Source organism: Pseudorca crassidens, chromosome 1 (genome assembly GCF_039906515.1).
Source record: "Pseudorca crassidens isolate mPseCra1 chromosome 1, mPseCra1.hap1, whole genome shotgun sequence".
NCBI classification, from domain to species: domain Eukaryota; kingdom Metazoa; phylum Chordata; class Mammalia; order Artiodactyla; family Delphinidae; genus Pseudorca; species Pseudorca crassidens.
The window spans coordinates 35,368,130-35,387,500 of record NC_090296.1 but is presented as its reverse complement, the minus strand read 5'-3'; the positions used below and the strand labels follow the sequence as shown (position 1 = coordinate 35,387,500).

The following is a 19,371-nucleotide window of genomic DNA, read 5'->3' as shown; positions in this document are numbered from 1 at the left end:
AGCTTAAGAAGCAACTACCCTGAAACTCACTTTGGGAATCACTTTCTGCCTTAGCCAAAAAGGCACTTTCAGGGGAATAAAAGGGCTTCTTTAGACCTACATTAAATATTTTTATTGCACAGTCTCAGAAGATAGTTTTGACATTAGCACCTCTACTAAAAAACACATATATCAAAACATTAATGCTTTTCATCAGAAATCACTGCACTGCAAAATGGTCATGTTTAGTGAATTAAGAGATGCACCAGATAATAAGTAGTATCTGGGGTTGAAAAAAAATTAATGCATTGAGGACTTGCCCAGTAGCGCAGTGCTTAAGAATCCACCTGCCAATGCAGGGGACATGGGTTCGAGCCCTGGTCCAGGGGGATCCCACATGCCGCAGAGCAACTAAGCCCACGCCCCGCAACTACTGAGCCTGCACTCTAGAGCCTGCTAGCCACAACTACTGAGCCCACGTGCTGCAACTACTGAAGCCTACGTGCCTAGAGCCCATGCTCCACAACAAGAGAAGCCACTGCAATGAGAAGCCCACGCACCGCAACAAAGACGCAATGCAGCCAAAACTAAAAATTAAAAAAAATTAATACATTGAGCCCTAAGCTTTTTTTTAAATTCTATGCATTATCTTGGTAGAAAATTACATTAGAATGTAACAATTCCAAATAAGCCTGAAATGTGTTTTGTTTTGTTTTTCTTGCGGTACGCGGGCCTCTCACTGTCGCGGCTTCTCCCATTGCGGAGCACAGGCTCCGGACGCGCAGGCTCAGGGGCCATGGCTCACGGGCCCAGACGCTCTGTTGCATGTGAGACCTTCCCGGACCGGGGCACGAAGCCGTGCCCCCTGCATCGGCAGGCGGACTCTCAACCACTGCACCACCAGGGAAGCCCTGAAATGTCTTTTTGTCAAATAACATAATAAGGGGATATAAAGTATGTAGTTCAATGCCAGATTTGATCCCAAGAACCTTTCTCCAGTGACTTGTGGGAGAAAATCAGTGAGAATACCGGAGTTGTAAGCCAAGAAGGATTACATGGTTCATGTAGTTGTTGTGGTAATGAGACCATGCATACTTATTCATTCATTCTGGAAATATTTATTGACTACCAACTTTGTGCCAGACACTTTCTAGGCTTTGGGATGATAGAGCAATAAATATGTCTGGAAAGAGGGTGATTAAAGATTAATGAAATGACTCTACCCAAGATATAGACAGGATTAGGGGAAACTAACAAAGGAATGTGAAGCACTCAGGTACTAGCAACAGTGAGATTTCATTACCTCCTCTAGGTTTGAAGGGGCAAAGGGAGAGAGTAGTACCTAGACCTGGGAGATTGATAGCTATGAGAGAGGTCCACCTAATAGGAGCTGTGGCATCAGTAGTAGAAATGGCATACCCATCACCAAACTGCAGCCCAGCAGGGAAAGGGCAAGGGGAATAAAAATTGTACTTCTCTCTCTCTCCTACCCTCTGATCTCTTGTTGGCCCCTCCCATTGGCTGAACCTAACCAGAAGCCAGAGTGATGGGAACCTGGTTGAAACAGTCCATAGAGGTTGGCCTTATGGGCCACAGCACAGGAAAATAACGATGTGATCTAGAGAGGCAAACAGAAAATGAAAATTTCTGTCTTTATAAGGCTTATATTCTGGAATATAATAATGCACCTAACACTGCCTAGCATAGCTTGAGTATTCAGTAAATATTAGCTATTGATGGTATTGTTTATAGCAATAACATTATGGAAATAAGCTTTTTAAGGCTTTTCTAACAAATAAATTTCCAGTTTTACTTTGATTGTACATCTAGTGGAAGGGTATTTTTCCTTAATCATTCCCTAATATTTTTTAATGTGGTAAAAAATGTATAACATAAAAAGTACCATCTTAACCATTTTTAAGTGTATAGTTCAGTAGTGTTAAGAATATTTACATGTTGTAACCTAAAATTTTAAATACCTAAGAAGCAGATATCTTTGGAAAGATATCATTTTTATTGGGGAATTAATGTTATCTCAGAATTTTCTTTTTGGGGAAATTTAAAGCATTCCTTTTCCCAAATCTGCCCTAAATCATGGCCCATGACAAGTGACTCTTCTGAGGCCAGATCAAACCTATTAGATGGAGCTGACAGAAATATGATTTTTCCTGTGCTGGGAGGAAGTGTGCAAGGTAGGTCCTGTAGTCAGTCTCCCATACCATTCATATGAGAGCTCAAACAATAAAAATCTTGGATATAATATTTAACCCAAATCATTACAGACACTGGAATCATTTTTAAATGATTTATTTACATTTGTTAGACTTTTTATTAGTTGCAAGGTGAACTAATATATTTTATAAAGATTTTCAAGAGTAATAATTAAAATAATTTTTCTGGCTTGCCTTTATTTAACTAAAACGTTGGTTAATAAAATACTACATTTCTCAAACATCAGAACTTCAGTAAATGATCAACATGATGGTTTTTCATAATTGTCATTCATAAAATCATATTACATGGTATTTTTTTAAAGACTGTAAAATCGCTTTACATATATTAAGAAAATTCACAATGAGTGAGAGACAGTAGTGGCAAATATAAGTGGTAGTTCTTCAAAAGGAAAGCAGAGCACCAAGAAAGACATCTAAATAAGTCATTACTTAAGTCAAATGAAAGCCTCTTTGGTGTAAGTATATTTGTTTGTGACTTTTATTCCATTTTCCCAAAATGAATAAGACTGTAAGATTTTCCTTTTATGGTTTGTTTCAAAAACTGTCACATCTCCTGCAGACTTTTCCTTTGCAGCAGTAAAGTAAATCGACTCTTTCTTGCATGTTTGTATTTCCAGCCGACTCAGACAGTAATGCCAGGACAAGTCATGCGGGTTACAACAGGTGCTCCAATCCCCTGTGGTGCTGATGCAGTAGTACAAGTGGAAGATACTGAACTGATCAGGGAATCTGATGATGTATGTCATTACCAGGTCTCATGGCTCCATTCCTATGGCGGTATTATAAGTCATGCCTATTTTCTGCAATGTTTATGAGATTAGCCCAATTTTTTTGGTTATGTTAGAACCTTACATTGTAGTGTATAGTAAATAAGGAACTGCCTTAGGCTTGAAAACCTTTTGTTATAGTAGATGTTTTTATGATCATTACTGTGATTACAGCAGAATTTGAGCCACATTTGAGCCAAGAAATTTCATATGCAAGCAAGGAAAGAAACTACCTCAAGATAAAAGAGCAGAGATATTAACTGTTGACTTATCATTCTAGCTGAGAAACTTGTTCATCAAGACTAGTTTCTGGTAAAATGTGAAGGAGATTTTAATAGAGAAGAATTAAACAAAGAACACTTGGGCAAGTTCTTGAATATTACACTAAGCCAAGCATTTAAACCAAACGATCCTTTCAGCTCTGGTTTTCTATAATTCAGGAAAATCTGTGCCGCCAAATTACAGTCTGGAAACATTAAATTTATGTCAGTTCCCCCTCTATTGCCTAAAATACAGGACTCTGTTCTAAGTAGGCCTTTATCTCACTGAAACTAGTGGCAGTTATTGAAACCAGAGGATCAGTCACTAATAAAAGAATAACTTCAACTGATGCTTTAATGACTGGCTATCTTACTTGTTTTGAGAAGTTTAAGATATCTTGTATTTTTAAAGTTAGAATTAATAACAAATATATATTCTCCTCGGCTGGGTATATAGTAAAATTTGGCCATGCTGAGACACACCCTCTTTTCTTGATTTGGGGATTTTCTCTTTAATCACCTTCCCACAAGTAAATCTTATAAAATTCAACTCTTGGCACACAGATCACATTGCCCTGCTGTTAAAACTGTCCAACAGATTTATTGGCATCAGTGAAGCCAGCAGAACATTGAAATCCAGAACACATGCCTCCACAGACTCTGCCAGATGACAAGACACAGTTCCAGTGTCACAATGTTATTCACAGTCCATAAATGTAAAAATGATGATCACCATTAATTTATAGAAATCTACTACCAGATAAACTATAAGTCCTTCACTGAAATTTCTGCAAGTATTTCAGAAATACCTGCAGATATGTATGCAAGGAACCTTGGCATAGTATTGAACCCATGATTTAGAAGAAACAGGTTATCTCCATGCACATTCACTGTATCTATTAGGGTAGCCATCTTTTTTTTTTTTTTTCCCTAAAGAATGCTGCTTACAAAGTAAGAGTCAGTATTTGAATTGGTACATTTTTTAAAAGCATGAGAATCAGTGAAAATGTTTGTTTGTTTATTTATTCATTCATTCATTCCTTGGCATCAAACCTGATTTTTCAGGAACGTGTGGTAGAAATTCATCATGTTCAAAGGGTTTAGCAAAGGCTTTTCTGTTCCTCTATATTTTTATATATTCTGGGCCTATCTGATGATGAAAGCATCTGAGTAGCTAAATTCTATTGATCAAAATTCAGTTAGATTGTTCTGTTTGAAATTACATGATTTGCTCTTATTATAGGGCACTGAGGAGCTTGAAGTACGAATTCTGGTGCAAGCTCGGCCAGGCCAAGATATCAGGTAAGTTCATAACATATAGAATGTATAGCCAACTTTTGTTTCTGCCATGATCATGAACTCAGGAGAGCATGGCTATTATAAATTCACAGCTCAATCAGTTAACCATTAGCTTTCAGGGCTTTTAACAAGTAGCAAAATTAATTTTCTGAATTCTGTATCCCATGTCTGCCCTCCCTACTTTTTTGTAAAGTTGGTAAAAGCAAATGAAATATTCAGAAGTAACATGAGAAGGAGGCAAAATCATGAGCCTACATAATCCACAGTCAATCCTCCTCCTAGATAATCCAGAATTACCCATCCCTACCCCCTTGGTAATCCAGAATTTGATATTAACACAGATACTTTCAGAGTTGAGTATTTATATAATTAGCTGAAAGCCCCTCCTCTATTGACTGCCAATAATAATGGAATAATGTACTACTGTTTATATACAAAGATGAGACTACGGTCTTACCATTAGTAGTGTATATTTGTCAAATGATTTTTCTTACAATTGAATATGTTTGCCCTGATTCTATTAATGCTAATTTGCTCAACGTTTTGTAACAAAGCTATACTTCTCCAGTTCCTGTGGCAGCAGGCCAAGAGTGAATGGACCTATACAGCCACAGAACTGGACCAGCCTAAGTGGTCTAAATGGAAATTATCTCCATGACTGTAACCTCATTAGCATTATTCTCCTCACCACAAAGCTAACAAGCTATGGACATGGCATTAGATATTTTCATATAAATGCTTGCCTTACATCAAAGAAAGATTGCAATTGGTGTTTTGGACTGTAACGTGATACAAAACAATTTATAAAATAACTTTCAAACATGAAGTAACATATTCCTGTTTAACAGCAATAGATACAAATCTATTTCTGTCTTCTGTTATGTGATTTAATTTTTTTAATTAAAAAAGCATAGAGTTTTTAGAATCTCTTCATTTTAGTATTCTGGTCCTGCCTCATCTCTTCACCTTTTCCCCCTTGAGTGTCCTCCTTCTTTAACACTAAAGTTTCCCCTGAGTTGAGAAAATACTGTTCTTAGTCATACTGTTTATGGTTCTGCTTTGACTTTCAGACCCATTGGCCATGACATTAAAAGAGGGGAATGTGTTTTGGCCAAAGGAACCCACATGGGCCCCTCAGAGATTGGTCTTCTGGCAACTGTAGGTGTCACAGAGGTTGAAGTTAATAAGTTTCCAGTGGTTGCAGTCATGTCAACAGGGAATGAGGTAAGGAAAAAAAGCGGAGGTGGGGCGGGGGTGACAGCAGGGGCAAGATGGTGGGTAGTGGGGCTTTCAGATGAAAGTATTTCTGACATTCTGTATTCTGTGTTATAAATAGAACATTAAGGATTATAGATCTTACCACATTTCTATAACAAGGAAATAATAAATTGGCCTCAGGATAGTTCAAGTACAGAAAATGAAAACGAAGAACTAGAAATTACATATTAAGAAATGTTCCCTTCCATTTACTAAAATGAAATATTACAACCAATGACCTTCCACACACTCAGTACATATAAACAAAGAATGTTGACTGCTAGCTGTAGGTATTCAACTGTGCAAACCCAGTACTTAGTCTGTTGGGACAATCAATTGTGCATACCCTGCTGCTGAGATGATGGGCCACCTCTGTGTGGGAAATAATTCAACGAACTAGGACACCATGGCTAGCCCCTTTTCTTGCTAAACATTCCATGTGATCTTTAATCACCAGGAAGGATTTGAAAATCAGAGGTTTTTTTTTTTCTCTAAAGATAGCATCTCTAGTAGCATGCTATTCAGAATGTGTCAAAATGTCATTTCAGCCCTGATTTAGGAAGGGGAATTTAGTCAGTCTTTTTATGAGAACTCTTGAAAAACTTCCTGTTCCCTGTTTGCTTAAGTTATACAAAACTTCAGTTGGAAGCTGTAAGGTCAAACTGGGAATATTGAAAAGTGAATCCGCTGGAAATTCAAAGCCTAAAAGCAGAATCAAACTATTGAGATTTTTTTAAGTAATTCCTTTAGATCTTATACTATTTTTAAACAGATTAACAGGATTTTGTGTTTTTTTTCTCTTTTAAGCTCTAAAAAGAGGTTGCTACCATTATTTTTAATTTCCTAGGGTCTTGGAGATGGATGTTTTCAAGGGTCTATTACTGTTATAGTTCTTTTGGAAAGGGCAAAAGAAAAGAATGTTTTGTTTTGCTAATGGAGAGGTAAATCAGAATTCTAGATTTGCTTACTTCCCAGTATAGGTGTACTAGTCATTCCCAAAAACTATTGACTGACCCAAAATAAACATTCTTTTTAATTGATCTACAAAGTGATGATTCTAATATCCCTAGGACGAACTGACACTATGTTTAGCATCAGAAAGAAATTTCTGTTAAACTGGTTGACTTAATGATCTATTCTTATTTGAGATTTATTTATATGCTTTGTGCATCTAAGTGACTTCATGGGGTTTAGGAAAGCTAAGTACAATGAGCAAACTAATAGACAACTAGTTATTAGGCAACTTTGTTTAAGCTACATGTATTATGTTCTTCCTAATGACTTTGTAGGCCTGGATTAATATTATCAGTTATCCCCCAGAGTACATTGGTAGTATTTTTTAAGCTATCTTTTTTTTTTTTTTTGCGGTATGCGGGCCTCTCACTGTTGTGGCCTCTCCCGTTGCAGAGCACAGGCTCTGGACGCGCAGGCTCAGTGGCCATGGCTCACGGGCCCAGCTGCTCCGCGGCATGTGGAATCTTCCCGGACTGGGGCACGAACCTGTGTCCCCTGCATCGGCAGGTGGACTCTCAACCACTGCACCACCAGGGAAGCCCCTAAGCTATCTTTTATAACCTTTATTAAAACTCTTTACTAGTAGTAGGGAAAAGTGACAGGGTGAGAATAGAGATGGTACATACATGGTAGAATCTAAAGAAGATTTTGTAGTCCTAGTTCCCTGCCCCCATAGATTTGATTGTCCTTAGAGAAGCTTTGACAGATTCCCCTACGTTTTCTGGCCTGCTGTACTTAACATGGTTTTCCAAGGGAATAATGCTTCTAAGTTCCATAATCTCTGGCTCCATGTAGTTTGACATTCCTCCCTACTCCCATCCAAAGTTAGCTATTATTATGACTCTCTATCACCATATAGTTTAGTTCAACAAATGTTTGTTGAATACCTCTATGCCAGGCACTATACTGGAAAATAGAGATAAAAGTAATAAATAATGCATAGTATCTCTCCTGAGGCTTGAGATCCTCAGATAGCCAGAAAATAATAAGGAAGAAAAAGTATTCATTTATTTCAGAAAGGCCAAAAGAAATTACATTTGTCTATGAATGTGACAAGTCTATAATTTATTCAGTCACAGCACAAGCTCCCCTTAAGTATTAGTTCTGATTTCCCCTGATATGTATGGCTTCACATACGCCACCTCTTGAATCCAGTGTGGTATATTGCTAAGCAGAACAGTAGCCTTAGCCAACCCAAAGAATGCCATACAAGATGTCTATGTATACTATATTTAAAGCCTGCTCTGTATTTTGTGACTACATGATCTTATTCAGGATGAAGGAATTCTTTTAGAATTGGGAAGGTAGAGTTGTAAACAATAACTAACACAGACCAGCTGTTGTAGACATTTGTTGATTTTGACAAACTATGCAGGTTAAAATTTAGGTAATAGAATACCATTCAATAATTACTTAATTGTGGTCGTACATTTCCAACCTCATGTATTTGTTCAATATATATTTATTAAGCATCTGTTACACGCTGGAATGCTCACCAGAGGTTCTCTTAACTAAACATCAGACTTAACAATATATGAATATACTGTACCTTGAACCAGCTTACTTAGAAAGATACTGAACAGGAAACTCAGCATCCAGCAGGGGAGCATCATGCTTTCTTCAGTGGGACCAGTCATCTTAGCAGTTCATACAGCCATCAACAGCTTTTCTCTTTGTTCTTCAAGTGACATTTAAGTGCAAGGGAACAAGAATTCTACTAGGGGAATATGGGAGCCAGCAACTTAGAAGCACCATCTCCTACATAGGAATCAATATTTCTTATAACAATCTTAGGTAACTTCCAGAGTCCCTACAAGGGATATGCCCAGCTTCAAGTGTCACCACATTCGTGGAAGCCCAAAGCTTGGCTTTCCACTAGGGATTTATAGGTCATCTGTAATTTCTTCCATTCCATATGCAAGTTACTAATCAGAGACCATTTTACCAGAAGAAGTGTTGCCTACTAACAAGCTGACATTTTTCTTTATCAGATTTCCAGAGGAACTGAGCTAGAAAGTTAACCCAAGTTCAAATTTGTCCTTAGACATGGCAAAAGGGTTTTATTAAGGCTTTACCCTCACATAAAAGAAAGCACTGTCTGCAGAAAATTCGAAAACAGTAATAAAACTAACTACAAGTCATTCTGTTCTTTATTATCACCATACACTGGCAATCCTAAACAATGTCAGTGATAAAATACTCCTTTCCACTGAGGCAGTCTTCTCTCACAACCCCTCCCCTTTTAGTATGCTACCATACCGATGTCAGGAAGTGTTCTGACTCCTGGAGATACAGCAGCAAGCGGGACAGACAAAGCCCCTGCTCTTACAGAATTTATATTCTGATGGGGGTGGGGGGGCAGGTAGTCAATAAACAAACATATAGTGGTAAATGATATGAATTTTTAAAAAGCCGAGTGAGATAATACAGCATGCTAGCAGAAGAGGTATATGCCAGGTATTATCTATTGAAACTTATTCCACATCAGCTCTTTTGTTCTCTCCCCTATACAATAAAGCTGGAAGCCTGAAAGCAGTTTCCCAGACTCTCTTTCCAGCTGTGGTCCAGTTAGGTTTTGCCATTGAGATGCATTAACATGGTATTAGAAGGTGGAAAGAAGGTAGCAGGAGTATATCTCCTCAACTCAGTAACATCACTTTCCTCCAACAGCCCTGGGGACGATGGTGACTGCAGTTACTGATCTTTAGTAATACACGTTTCTTCTTTTGTTTCTCCAACTCTGCCAACACATTTGTAACCAATCCCATGCATTAAATCCTCTCTTCTCCTACCCCCTCCATTTGAAATACCTAGAGGAGTTTTGGTTTTCTTGTCCCGGACCTGACTGGTAGACAGGTAGAGTCCTCTGTTTTACAAAGGCTAATCAGGCCACACTGATGAGGGGAAATTAGAGTGGAAATCTGAAGCCATTGAGGGTATATGCCTCGTGAGCAGAACTGTGTTTCAAGCAGAGGGGACAACAAACACTAAAGCCCTGGAGTACATGCTTATCAAGTTTGAGGAACAGCAAGGAGGCCAATGTGGCTGAAGTATAGAGGGAAAGGAGAAAAGTAAAAGGAGTTGAGGTTGGAGAGGTAACAGAAACATGATCATTTTATTCTAAATGGACAGTTTTGAGGAAGCGAAACATAGCATGGAACATAAAATGTCTTAAATTTTTAAATGATCACTCTGGCTTCTATATGTATGGCTTGGCATATGGGAGAGAAAAAGTGAAAAGCCAGGAGGCCAGTTAAAAGGATATGCAGTGGTTACTGTCTGTACCTCTTTGAAGCTTGTATTGTTTGTTCACTACTGTATTACCAATGCTGATAAAATTGCCTGACACACACACACACACACACACACACACAAAATTAAATTAAAATTAAAAATTAAAATAAATTTAAAAAAGGAAAGGATATGCAATACTCCAGCAAGAGATTTGGACCAGAATGGTAGTGGAGATGGTGAGAAGTAATCAGATCCAGGATACATTTTGAAGGTAAAATCAACAAACAGGATTTGCCAGTGAATTCAAGGTAGAAGATAAGAGAAAGTGAAAAATCAAGATGAGCTCCATTCCATAAAATATTTTGTTTCCCTTGAAACTGTAGATGGTGAATTTTAGGTCTTTAAACTGGACATCAGTCAGCCAGCTGCCATTAGCTTCAGGAAGTCAAGATTGTATGCTTGTTATCTAGTTACCCAAAGTACTAGCAATAAATATTCCTTCCATAGATGGTGAGTTTTCTTCTAGTTTCAGTCACCTTCTGCCATATTCCATAACTCATTCATTCATTTCTATTCATTCTCATTCTTCCTACCCCCTCCTTCCCTGTCTCTTCCTCTCTCCCTTCCTCTCTCTCTCTCTCTCTCTCTCTCTCTCTCTCTCTGTCTGTCTGTCTCTCACGCACACACACATACACATACACAGAACTAAGTGTATTTATTTCCACTATGCCTCTCCTTACTTTATTCTGTCTTTTGTAAATCTCTTGGCCACTCTCAATAACAGATGTCTGTACAAACAAGTTTAAACTTTAGATATATAAAGTCTGTCTAAAATTTCCATATACTGTTCTTTGGGAGCTGCCACAAGCAGCTGTTATTATAAAAGTAGAATCTTTAAAATCTTTGTCCCCACTAATAAGAGAAGGAATAAGAAGTTGAGTGTCTACTATGACCAGTACCGCTATGTGCTTTATGATTAAAGCAACACTATGAGGTTAATATAATTATCCTTCTTTTTACATAAGAGAAAATTGAAGCTCAAAAACAAAGCAACTTACCCAACATTATATATGTTGTGTAAGTGATGAAGCCTGGTTTCACACCTAAATCTTTTGGCTGTAATGACTTTTTTCCACTATTCCACAATGCTTCCCACTTCCTTAAATTTCATTTCCCCAGCTTTTTAATGGCAATCTCTGAAACCTATCGGGTTAGATAGTCCATTACTTTCTTCTAGCCACACTATACTTCTTGTCCAGATTAAGGACTATGACTCACCACTTTAAAGTTGCCTTCATAACACTTCAGATAGCTTCACTCCTTTAACCTATTCCTTTGCTTACTGTGGTAATACCCAAAGTGAATGACTCCATTCTCCACTTTCTCCATTTTTGCTCCCAAGCAGAAAAACATTACTGAAAAAATTCATAGAACTATGATTACCTGAACAACTACAAATTACTGCCATTTAATGGCAACCTGGCACTTAAAGTTGTTCAGTAATTCTGATGTAACTGTCTTGTTGATTTTCTAGTACATTCTTCCAGTTCCAGTATGATAGTTCATTCATACACTCTATACCCTCTTTAAACCTCAGTAGCAGCCCTACTTTGTACTCTTGACAGATGACCTAACCACCTTTATGGGAAAAAAGTAAAGGTAAAAAATAAATATATTTGTCAAACTGAACTAGATGAGATCTCCCTCTTCTTCCCATCTCATTACCTCGAAAATTTCCCCATTCCTTTAGCTATCCTCCTTTCTTCCAATCTAAAAGGAAAAGGTACTTCTTTCTAAGAACAATTCCTCTACTTCTACCTTAGACCCACTTTTTCTCACCTTCCTCAGAACTTTGATTTCTAAATTACTTCCTGTGTCTTCTATGTTCTCTGATTATTTTCTCTCTAGTGGCTCATCCTCCTTTCACATCCAAAAAGACAAAGATTACCGCTATCAGAAGAGAACCTATATTGAAACACCTTCTTGCCTCCTTGAGCTACTGCATATTCACCTCCTATCCACTACCAGCTTTGTTGAAAGAGAGGTCTGCACATGCTGGCTTTCCTTCCTCACTCTGCACTTTCTCCTCAAACTCCCGAATCTCATTATTGCCCCCCATTAGTACAGAAACTGCTTTCCTGAGTATACTATTCACCTCCTAACCTCTAAAACCTGCTCTGATATTTATCTTCCTTAACCTGTCTATATCATTTGACATCAGTGGCATTCCTCACCCACCACCTTGAAACTGTCTCTTTCCTGGTGTTCCATGATTGTTCTCTCTTGATGCCCTGCCAATTACTACTTTTTTTCCTCATCGTTCCTTTTCTTGATCCCATTCCCTAATTGGAATATTCCCCTAGGATGCTGTTCTCTGCTGTGTCTTCCACTCTCTCTAAATTCTTCCTTAGAGTTTTCCTCTCATGTCAAATATATGCAGGTAACTTTCCATATCTGTAGCCCTAAACTTAACCTCTTTTGTAAATTCAAGCCTTCATTTACAACTTCCTCTGGATATTTCCACCTGATGTTCCACCATTACCTAATCTCACTCACCATCTTTCCCTTCCTACCAGGAAGAGTGGAATACTTCCTTCCTGACTTGCCTCTTTTTTAAAGGCATCACTATTCCCTGAAACTGTTATTGCCAAGGTCATCAGTGACATTTAATTTTTTTCATTTTTAATTACAGTAGAATACACATAACAAAAAATTTATCATCTTAACTGTTTCTAAGTGTATACTTCAGTAGTTTTAAGTACATTCACATTGTTGTGCAACCAATCTCCAGAACAGTTTTTATCTTGCAAAACTGAAATTCTATACTCATTAAACATAGCTCCCCATTTCCTCCCTCCCACAGCCTGTGGCAACCACCATTCTACTTTCTATCTATATGAATTTGGTTACTCTCAGTACCTCATCTGAGTGTCATCATATAGAATTTGTCTTTTTGTGTCTGCCTTGTTTCACTTAGCAAAATATCCTCAAGTTTCAACCATGTTGTAGCATGCGTCAGAATTTTCTTCCTTTATAAGGTTTCTTAAAGGAGGTGAGTCTTGATCCTTCAGTATAGTTTTTAACAATATAAAAAATGACCATGGATTGGCAGACAGGGAGACAGTTCTGAGTATAGTTGAGGAGGAGAAAGTCATAAGATTGGTGTTTGAGAAAGATCATTTTCAGTAGATGTGGGCTCCTGAGCAACAGAAATGTCAAAACCCCCGTACAAAGACCACCAGAGCCCTGGGTATGACTCATTAGAATTTGTAATCTAGGCAGGTTGCTGGAACTGGACAGTCAGTAGCCTTATCTTTGGAACATATGAATCTATGTGGAGTTACTATTAAATCATTTTGTTCATGATCTTAGAACATGTGGTTCTGAATGAGCTGGTGTTAAAAAACAATTTCAGCCAAGACAGTTTGTGCTCTGTATTATGGTTTGGCACAATTTATCTGTATTAAAAGTCATAGTACACTTTTGCAAATTCTGATTTCAATTTCATTTCTCAGTGCCCCCACTTCTGGTCACTTTCAGCCTAAATTAGCTCATTATCTTTGAGATGTGATCAATCCAGATTGGTACCACTTTTTGATGGGCTATGATTGTGTATTAGGTTTTCTGAGGTAGTTTTTTTGATCTCTACATGCACCATGCCTTTGTGTACTCTTTATTTCATGATAATTTGTTGAACTATATAGCTTACAGCAAATATGCAGCAACATTTAAGGCTCTAGAGTTTATATATTCGGCCACTGCCATACAGACAAACATTAGGACAAATATATTACCAAAGTTTCCAAGGTACTTCAAAGCCATGATTCTAGACTTCCAAACCTGTACGTGAAAATTTGTCAAATATTTTAGCATGGTTCTCTTTATAAGAAGAAAGGAGCAAATCTTTGTATTATGTAGTAGCCATCCAGTAAACTCAAAAATTGCTTAAAAGGTATAAAAGACAACAGAGTTATTCCAAATTTGGGAAAGGCAAAACCAAGAAGAGTTGTCAGAAGAAACAAGATATTAATATGTCATAAATAAAGACAATAAATATTTACAGACAATATTTTTAATCAACAATAAATAACCATTATTTTTAGAAGCTTTTGATTAAAATGATTTAAGAATGTGCCATAAACCAGAGAGTTAACAGAATATTTTGGTTATAAAAAGGGACCTTTGTTATCTGGACACAAATTAACTTAGCCATTTTTAACAAAAAGAAAACCCAAATTCTAGTAACAATTTACAATAAAAGATCCATAGGCCATTTTTCCTTATGAATAAACCCACGTCATGTAGCCAACTTTGTCAATGTTTTTAATATATATTATTCTTCCTGTATATTCATTATTTGTAGTTATTACTGCCAAGCAATAAGTCATTTCCCTTCAGACCTTCTATACTTTACTGAATAATACTCCTAAATTTGTTTTTTACTGTCTTCCTTTATATTTTGGCACAATCAGTAATTTTTACTTTAAGAAAAATATTGTTCTGTTTTTTCCTAATAAATAAAACATAATCATTACCCTGCACAAGCATTCCTCTATCTTGATATATCCTTTCTACTCTGTTAATGGTGGTTACTTTAACCTGTTAATGATGTACTTAATATAAACACTGGTATATATTTTTTAACATCCTTATTGGAGTATAATTGCTTTACATTGGTGTGTTAGTTTCTACTTTATAACAAAGTGAATCATCTATACATATACATATATCCCCATATCTCCTCCCTCTTACAACTCCCTCCCACCCTCCCTATCCCACCCCTCTAGGTGGACACAAAGCACTGAGCTGATCTCCCTGTGCTATGCGGCTGCTTCCCACTAGCTAGCTATTTTACATTTGATAGTGTATATATGTCCATGCCACTCCCTCACTTCTTCCTAGCTTACCCCTCCCCCTCCCCATGTCCTCAAGTCCATTCTCTACGTCAGGCACTGGTATATTAAACATTTCAGTGTCCACATATCCAAGATTATTTACCAGTCAATCAAATTAATATTAGTTTAAGATCTTAGAGTTAACTAAGGATCTGGCAATTTAATTTCTTATAAAGTCATGATTTAATAGAAGCGTTATAAGGATTCATCTTGTAAGGGAGGAAAAATATTTTTTCCTCTACCTTTCTAATTTCTCAAGCTCTGAATTTTATTAACTCTGTAACAAAAGACAGATTAATAAGAGAAAAGCACAGCATTAATTTATGTAAGTTTTATGTAACACGAGAGCCTTCATTTAAAAAAAAATGAAGACCTGAAGAATCAGTTAAACCTGAGCATTTTTTTAATTAGTTTTGATGAAAAATGGAAAGTTGTGGAGAAATATGAAAGGACAGAAGTCATGAGGAAAGTGTAGTAAACTGGGGGAAACTTAGCAAGGCCTGTTCCTTCAGATTCCTCTCTCTGTCCCTTCATCTTCAGAGATAAGGATGCTCCTTTCCTCTGGGCATAGGGAGGGCACCTCTAACATAAGGGTTTTTTGACGTTTTTCAGGGGAAAGTCAGAAAGTCCTTCCTGCATGTACTATTTCTCAAATTCCTTCAGCTAAAATATTCACTATGCCAAATGCCATATTTTGGGGTAGCATGTCTTGAACCTCATCAGTCTCTTTTCACAGAGACATTCCATATCATCATCCCCATATTTAGATGAACGCAATTTAGAAGGTTCAAATTAGGATTTTTTTAATAAGAAAATAGGGAATTCCCTGGCAATCCAGTGGTTAGGATTCCACACTTCCACTTCCAGGGGCCCAGGTTTGAACCCTGGTCAGGGAACTAGGATCCCACAAGTCGTGTAGCATGGCCAAAAAAAAAAACCTATTAAGATTTTTTATATATGTGTATGTATAGCTGATTTACATTGCTGTACAGCAGAAACTAACACAAGGTTGTAAATCAACTAACTCCAATAAAAATTAATTAAAAAACAATTTTTTTAAATAAGAGTCTTTAAGAATAGAAAAAAAAAAAAGCAGAGAGACCCAAGGCTTACATAACTAGAATGTTATACTAGTATAACTTTCTTACATGGTAGTAAAGTTAGGAAAAAGACATAGGACAGTTTTTAAACTAAAATTATTAAATCAGTCTAACATGTCCAGAATCATGATAATAGAAATAGAATATGAATTTTTTCTAATACCATTTGTAAACCTCTGTATTTATAAACCAAATTCTTAAGGACTCCTTAGATTATGTTTAAAAGCTCTGTATGTTCCTTTTTCTTTCTTACATCCAAGGAACCAAGGCAATTAATTTAACTCTCAATTAAAACTTTTTTTTCAGAGTTTAATTAAAAGCCATTTAGAATAAGACCATTCTCCATTAGAGTTTATAATCTGACTTTTCTCACCTTTTTTTGTGTTAGGTCTGTTTGTCTGGACTATCTAGGTATTTCTAAGGTGTGGCCATAATTAATTAATGTCCATAATTAATTAATGGAATTAATTATTTAATTACATTTTCCAAAAGAAGGAGAAAGTAAGGATGTATAAGGAAGCTGTTTGCAATGGATATGGTAATAGTTAACTGACCTATAAAATTCTAATACCTTCTCTTTGCAAAGAGGAGAAGTCTTAGATGCAGACAAACCCATTTCAATACATTAAAAAGAGAGAAAGTAAGTTATTACAACCAGTCTTAGCCCCTTTGACAATTCCATCAAGACCATCAAGATAGAATTAAATAGGATTATTCCATCAAGGTAGGAGTAAATCTCTGAAGAACAGAAACAAAGAGAGAGAGGTCTCTTAAAATAAACTAACTGATTTCTCTTTTAGACAAATAAGACATAGAATTTCCTCAATACAGGGTTTAACAAACTTGTAAATATTTTGTATTTTTATTAAAATTTCATTTTGAAGCAGTGCATAACAATAAAAGTGATAATCATTGAATATTCTGAATTGTATTCGCCCTTTATTCTAAAAGTGCTTTCAAGTGAATAATTGTCATGTCAAAAGTACTCCAAAATGACCACTGCAATTCCAAATTTTCCTTGATGAAACTGTGCTTTCTAGAAAAATAAATGCAAGAAAGACAAAACAGAAGCCAACTTATGCCAGGAGAAGTACAAGTTTATTATTACATGAATCCATGAATTCATTAGCTAAAAGCCAGTCAACAGGGAAAATATCACTTATATATATCTAAAGTCCTTAAAACTAAGGCTGAGAATGGAGCTGGAGGAATCAGACTCCCTGACTTCAGACTATACTACAAAGCTACAGTAATCAAGACAATATGGTACTGGTGCAAAAACAGAAATACAGATCAATGGAACAGGATAGAAAGCCCAGAGATAAACCCATGCACCTATGGTCAATCTATGACAAAGGAGGCAAGGATATACAATGGAGAAAAGACAGTCTCTTCAATAAGTGGTGCTGGGAAAACTGGACAGCTACAGGTAAAAGAATGAAATTAGAACACTCCCTAACACCATACACAAAAAGAAACTTAAAATGGGTTAGAGACGTAAATGTAAGACCGGACACTATAAAACTCTTAGAGGAAAACATAGGCAGAACACTCTTTGACATAAATCACAGCAAGATCTTTTTTGATCCACCTCCTAGAGTAATGGAAATAAAAACAAAAATAAACAAATGGGACCTAATGAAACTTAAAAACTTTTGCACAACAAAGGAAACCATAAACAAGATGAAAAGACAACCCTCAGAATGGGAGAAAATATTTGCAAATGAATCAACAGACAAATGATTAATCTCTAAAATATATAAAGAACTCATGCACCTCAATATTAAAAAACAAACAGTCCAATCCAAAAATGGGCAGAAGAGCTAAATAGACATTTCTCCAAAGAAGACATACAGATGGCCAAGAAGCACATGAAAAGCTGCTCAACATCATTAATTATTAGAGAAATGCAAATCAAAACCACAATGAGGTATCACTTCACACCAGTTAGACTGGGCATCATCAGAAAATCTACTAACAACAAATGCTGGAGAGGGTGTGGAGAAAAGGGAACCCTCTTACACTGTTGGTGGGAATGTAAATTGATACAGCCACTATGGAGAACAGTATGGAGGTTCCTTAAAAAACTAAAAATAGAATTACCATATGACCCAGCAATCCCACTACTGGGCATGTACCCAGAGAAAACCATAATTCAAAAAGACACATGCACCCCAATGTTCATTGCAGCACTATTTACAATAGCCAGGTCATGGAAGCAACCTAAATGCCCATCGACAGACGAATGGATAAAGAAGATTGGCCCATATATACAGTGGAATGTTACTCAGCCATAAAAAAGAACAAAATTGGGTCATTTGTTGAGACGTGGATGGATCTAGAGACTGTCATACAGAGTGAAGTAAGTCAGAAAGAGAAAAACAAATATCGTATATTAACGCATGTGTGTGGAACCTGGAAGAACGGTACGGATGAACCAGTTTGCAGGGCAGAAGTTGAGACATAGATGTAGAGAACAAACGTATGGACACCAAGGGGGGAAAGTGGTGGGGGGTGGGGGTGGGATGAACTGGGTGATTGGGATTGACATGTATACACTGATGTGTATAAAATTGATGACTAATAAGAACCTGCTGTATAAAAAAATAAATTTAAAAATTTTTTAAAAACAAAAAAATAACTAAAGTTGAACCCTTGAGAGCTAACCCTAAAAGTCAGCAGGCCAGAATGGGGAGGTAGATCTCTCTGAAAGCCAGTTTCTCATACATAAAGAAAAGTTCTTACAGACACACAACAATGTAGCCAATTGACAAACAAAATGGTTAGTAGCAAATCAACACTTTAGCAAACCAACACTAAGGAAAACAAAAATCCTTACAAATTCAGTCAGATAACCAAAAAGTCCTGGGAATCTTACTCTTAGAGCAGAAAAATTTTCCATCTACCCTTCAAGGTTCTTTGGCTAATCTAATAATTAAATTGACATAAGGCAGATTAACAGGAGAAAAGTTTAATTTTGTGCATACAGGAATCCCATAAAAATATGAGACCCAAAGGCAGTCAGGCAATTGAGGCTTGTATGTCAGTCTGAGCTAGGGAATGGGATAGGGCCTGGGGCTTCAAAGGGGAGAAGGGCAGTTCAGGAAGATGAGAAGAGCAGATGTTTAGTAATCAGATGTTTTCCCTACCATGCAGGTAAGTCAGATAAAAAGTTATCTCTGGTAATGGCTCTCTTTCTGGGCCAGGCCCCCTATCTAAATTCTTTTAGTCAGTTAAGGGAGTAGTAAATGTTTTTATTGAGTCTGCTGGGTCTTGATTGCCTTCAGCTGAAAGTAATGCATGTGCCAAATGGGCACATTTGGAGGTGGCAT

General features: G+C 36.9%; 1 protein-coding gene across 12 annotated transcripts in view; it reads left to right on the top strand.

Moving 5' to 3' along the window:
* The window catches only part of GPHN (gephyrin), a 626,350-nt gene that overhangs the window by 536,427 nt on the left and 70,552 nt on the right, over positions 1 to 19,371 (top strand). For 8 of the 12 annotated variants that reach the window (XM_067732903.1, XM_067732919.1, XM_067732968.1 and 5 more), the window contains 3 exons: positions 2,831 to 2,950; positions 4,484 to 4,542; positions 5,610 to 5,763. In XM_067732903.1, coding sequence (XP_067589004.1) covers positions 2,831 to 2,950; positions 4,484 to 4,542; positions 5,610 to 5,763 — 333 coding nt within the window. Of the gene's footprint in view, positions 1 to 2,830; positions 2,966 to 4,483; positions 4,543 to 5,609; positions 5,764 to 19,371 lie in introns of all 12 variants that reach the window. The other 4 variants (XM_067732935.1, XM_067732912.1, XM_067732944.1 and 1 more) reach the window with 1 other exon arrangement.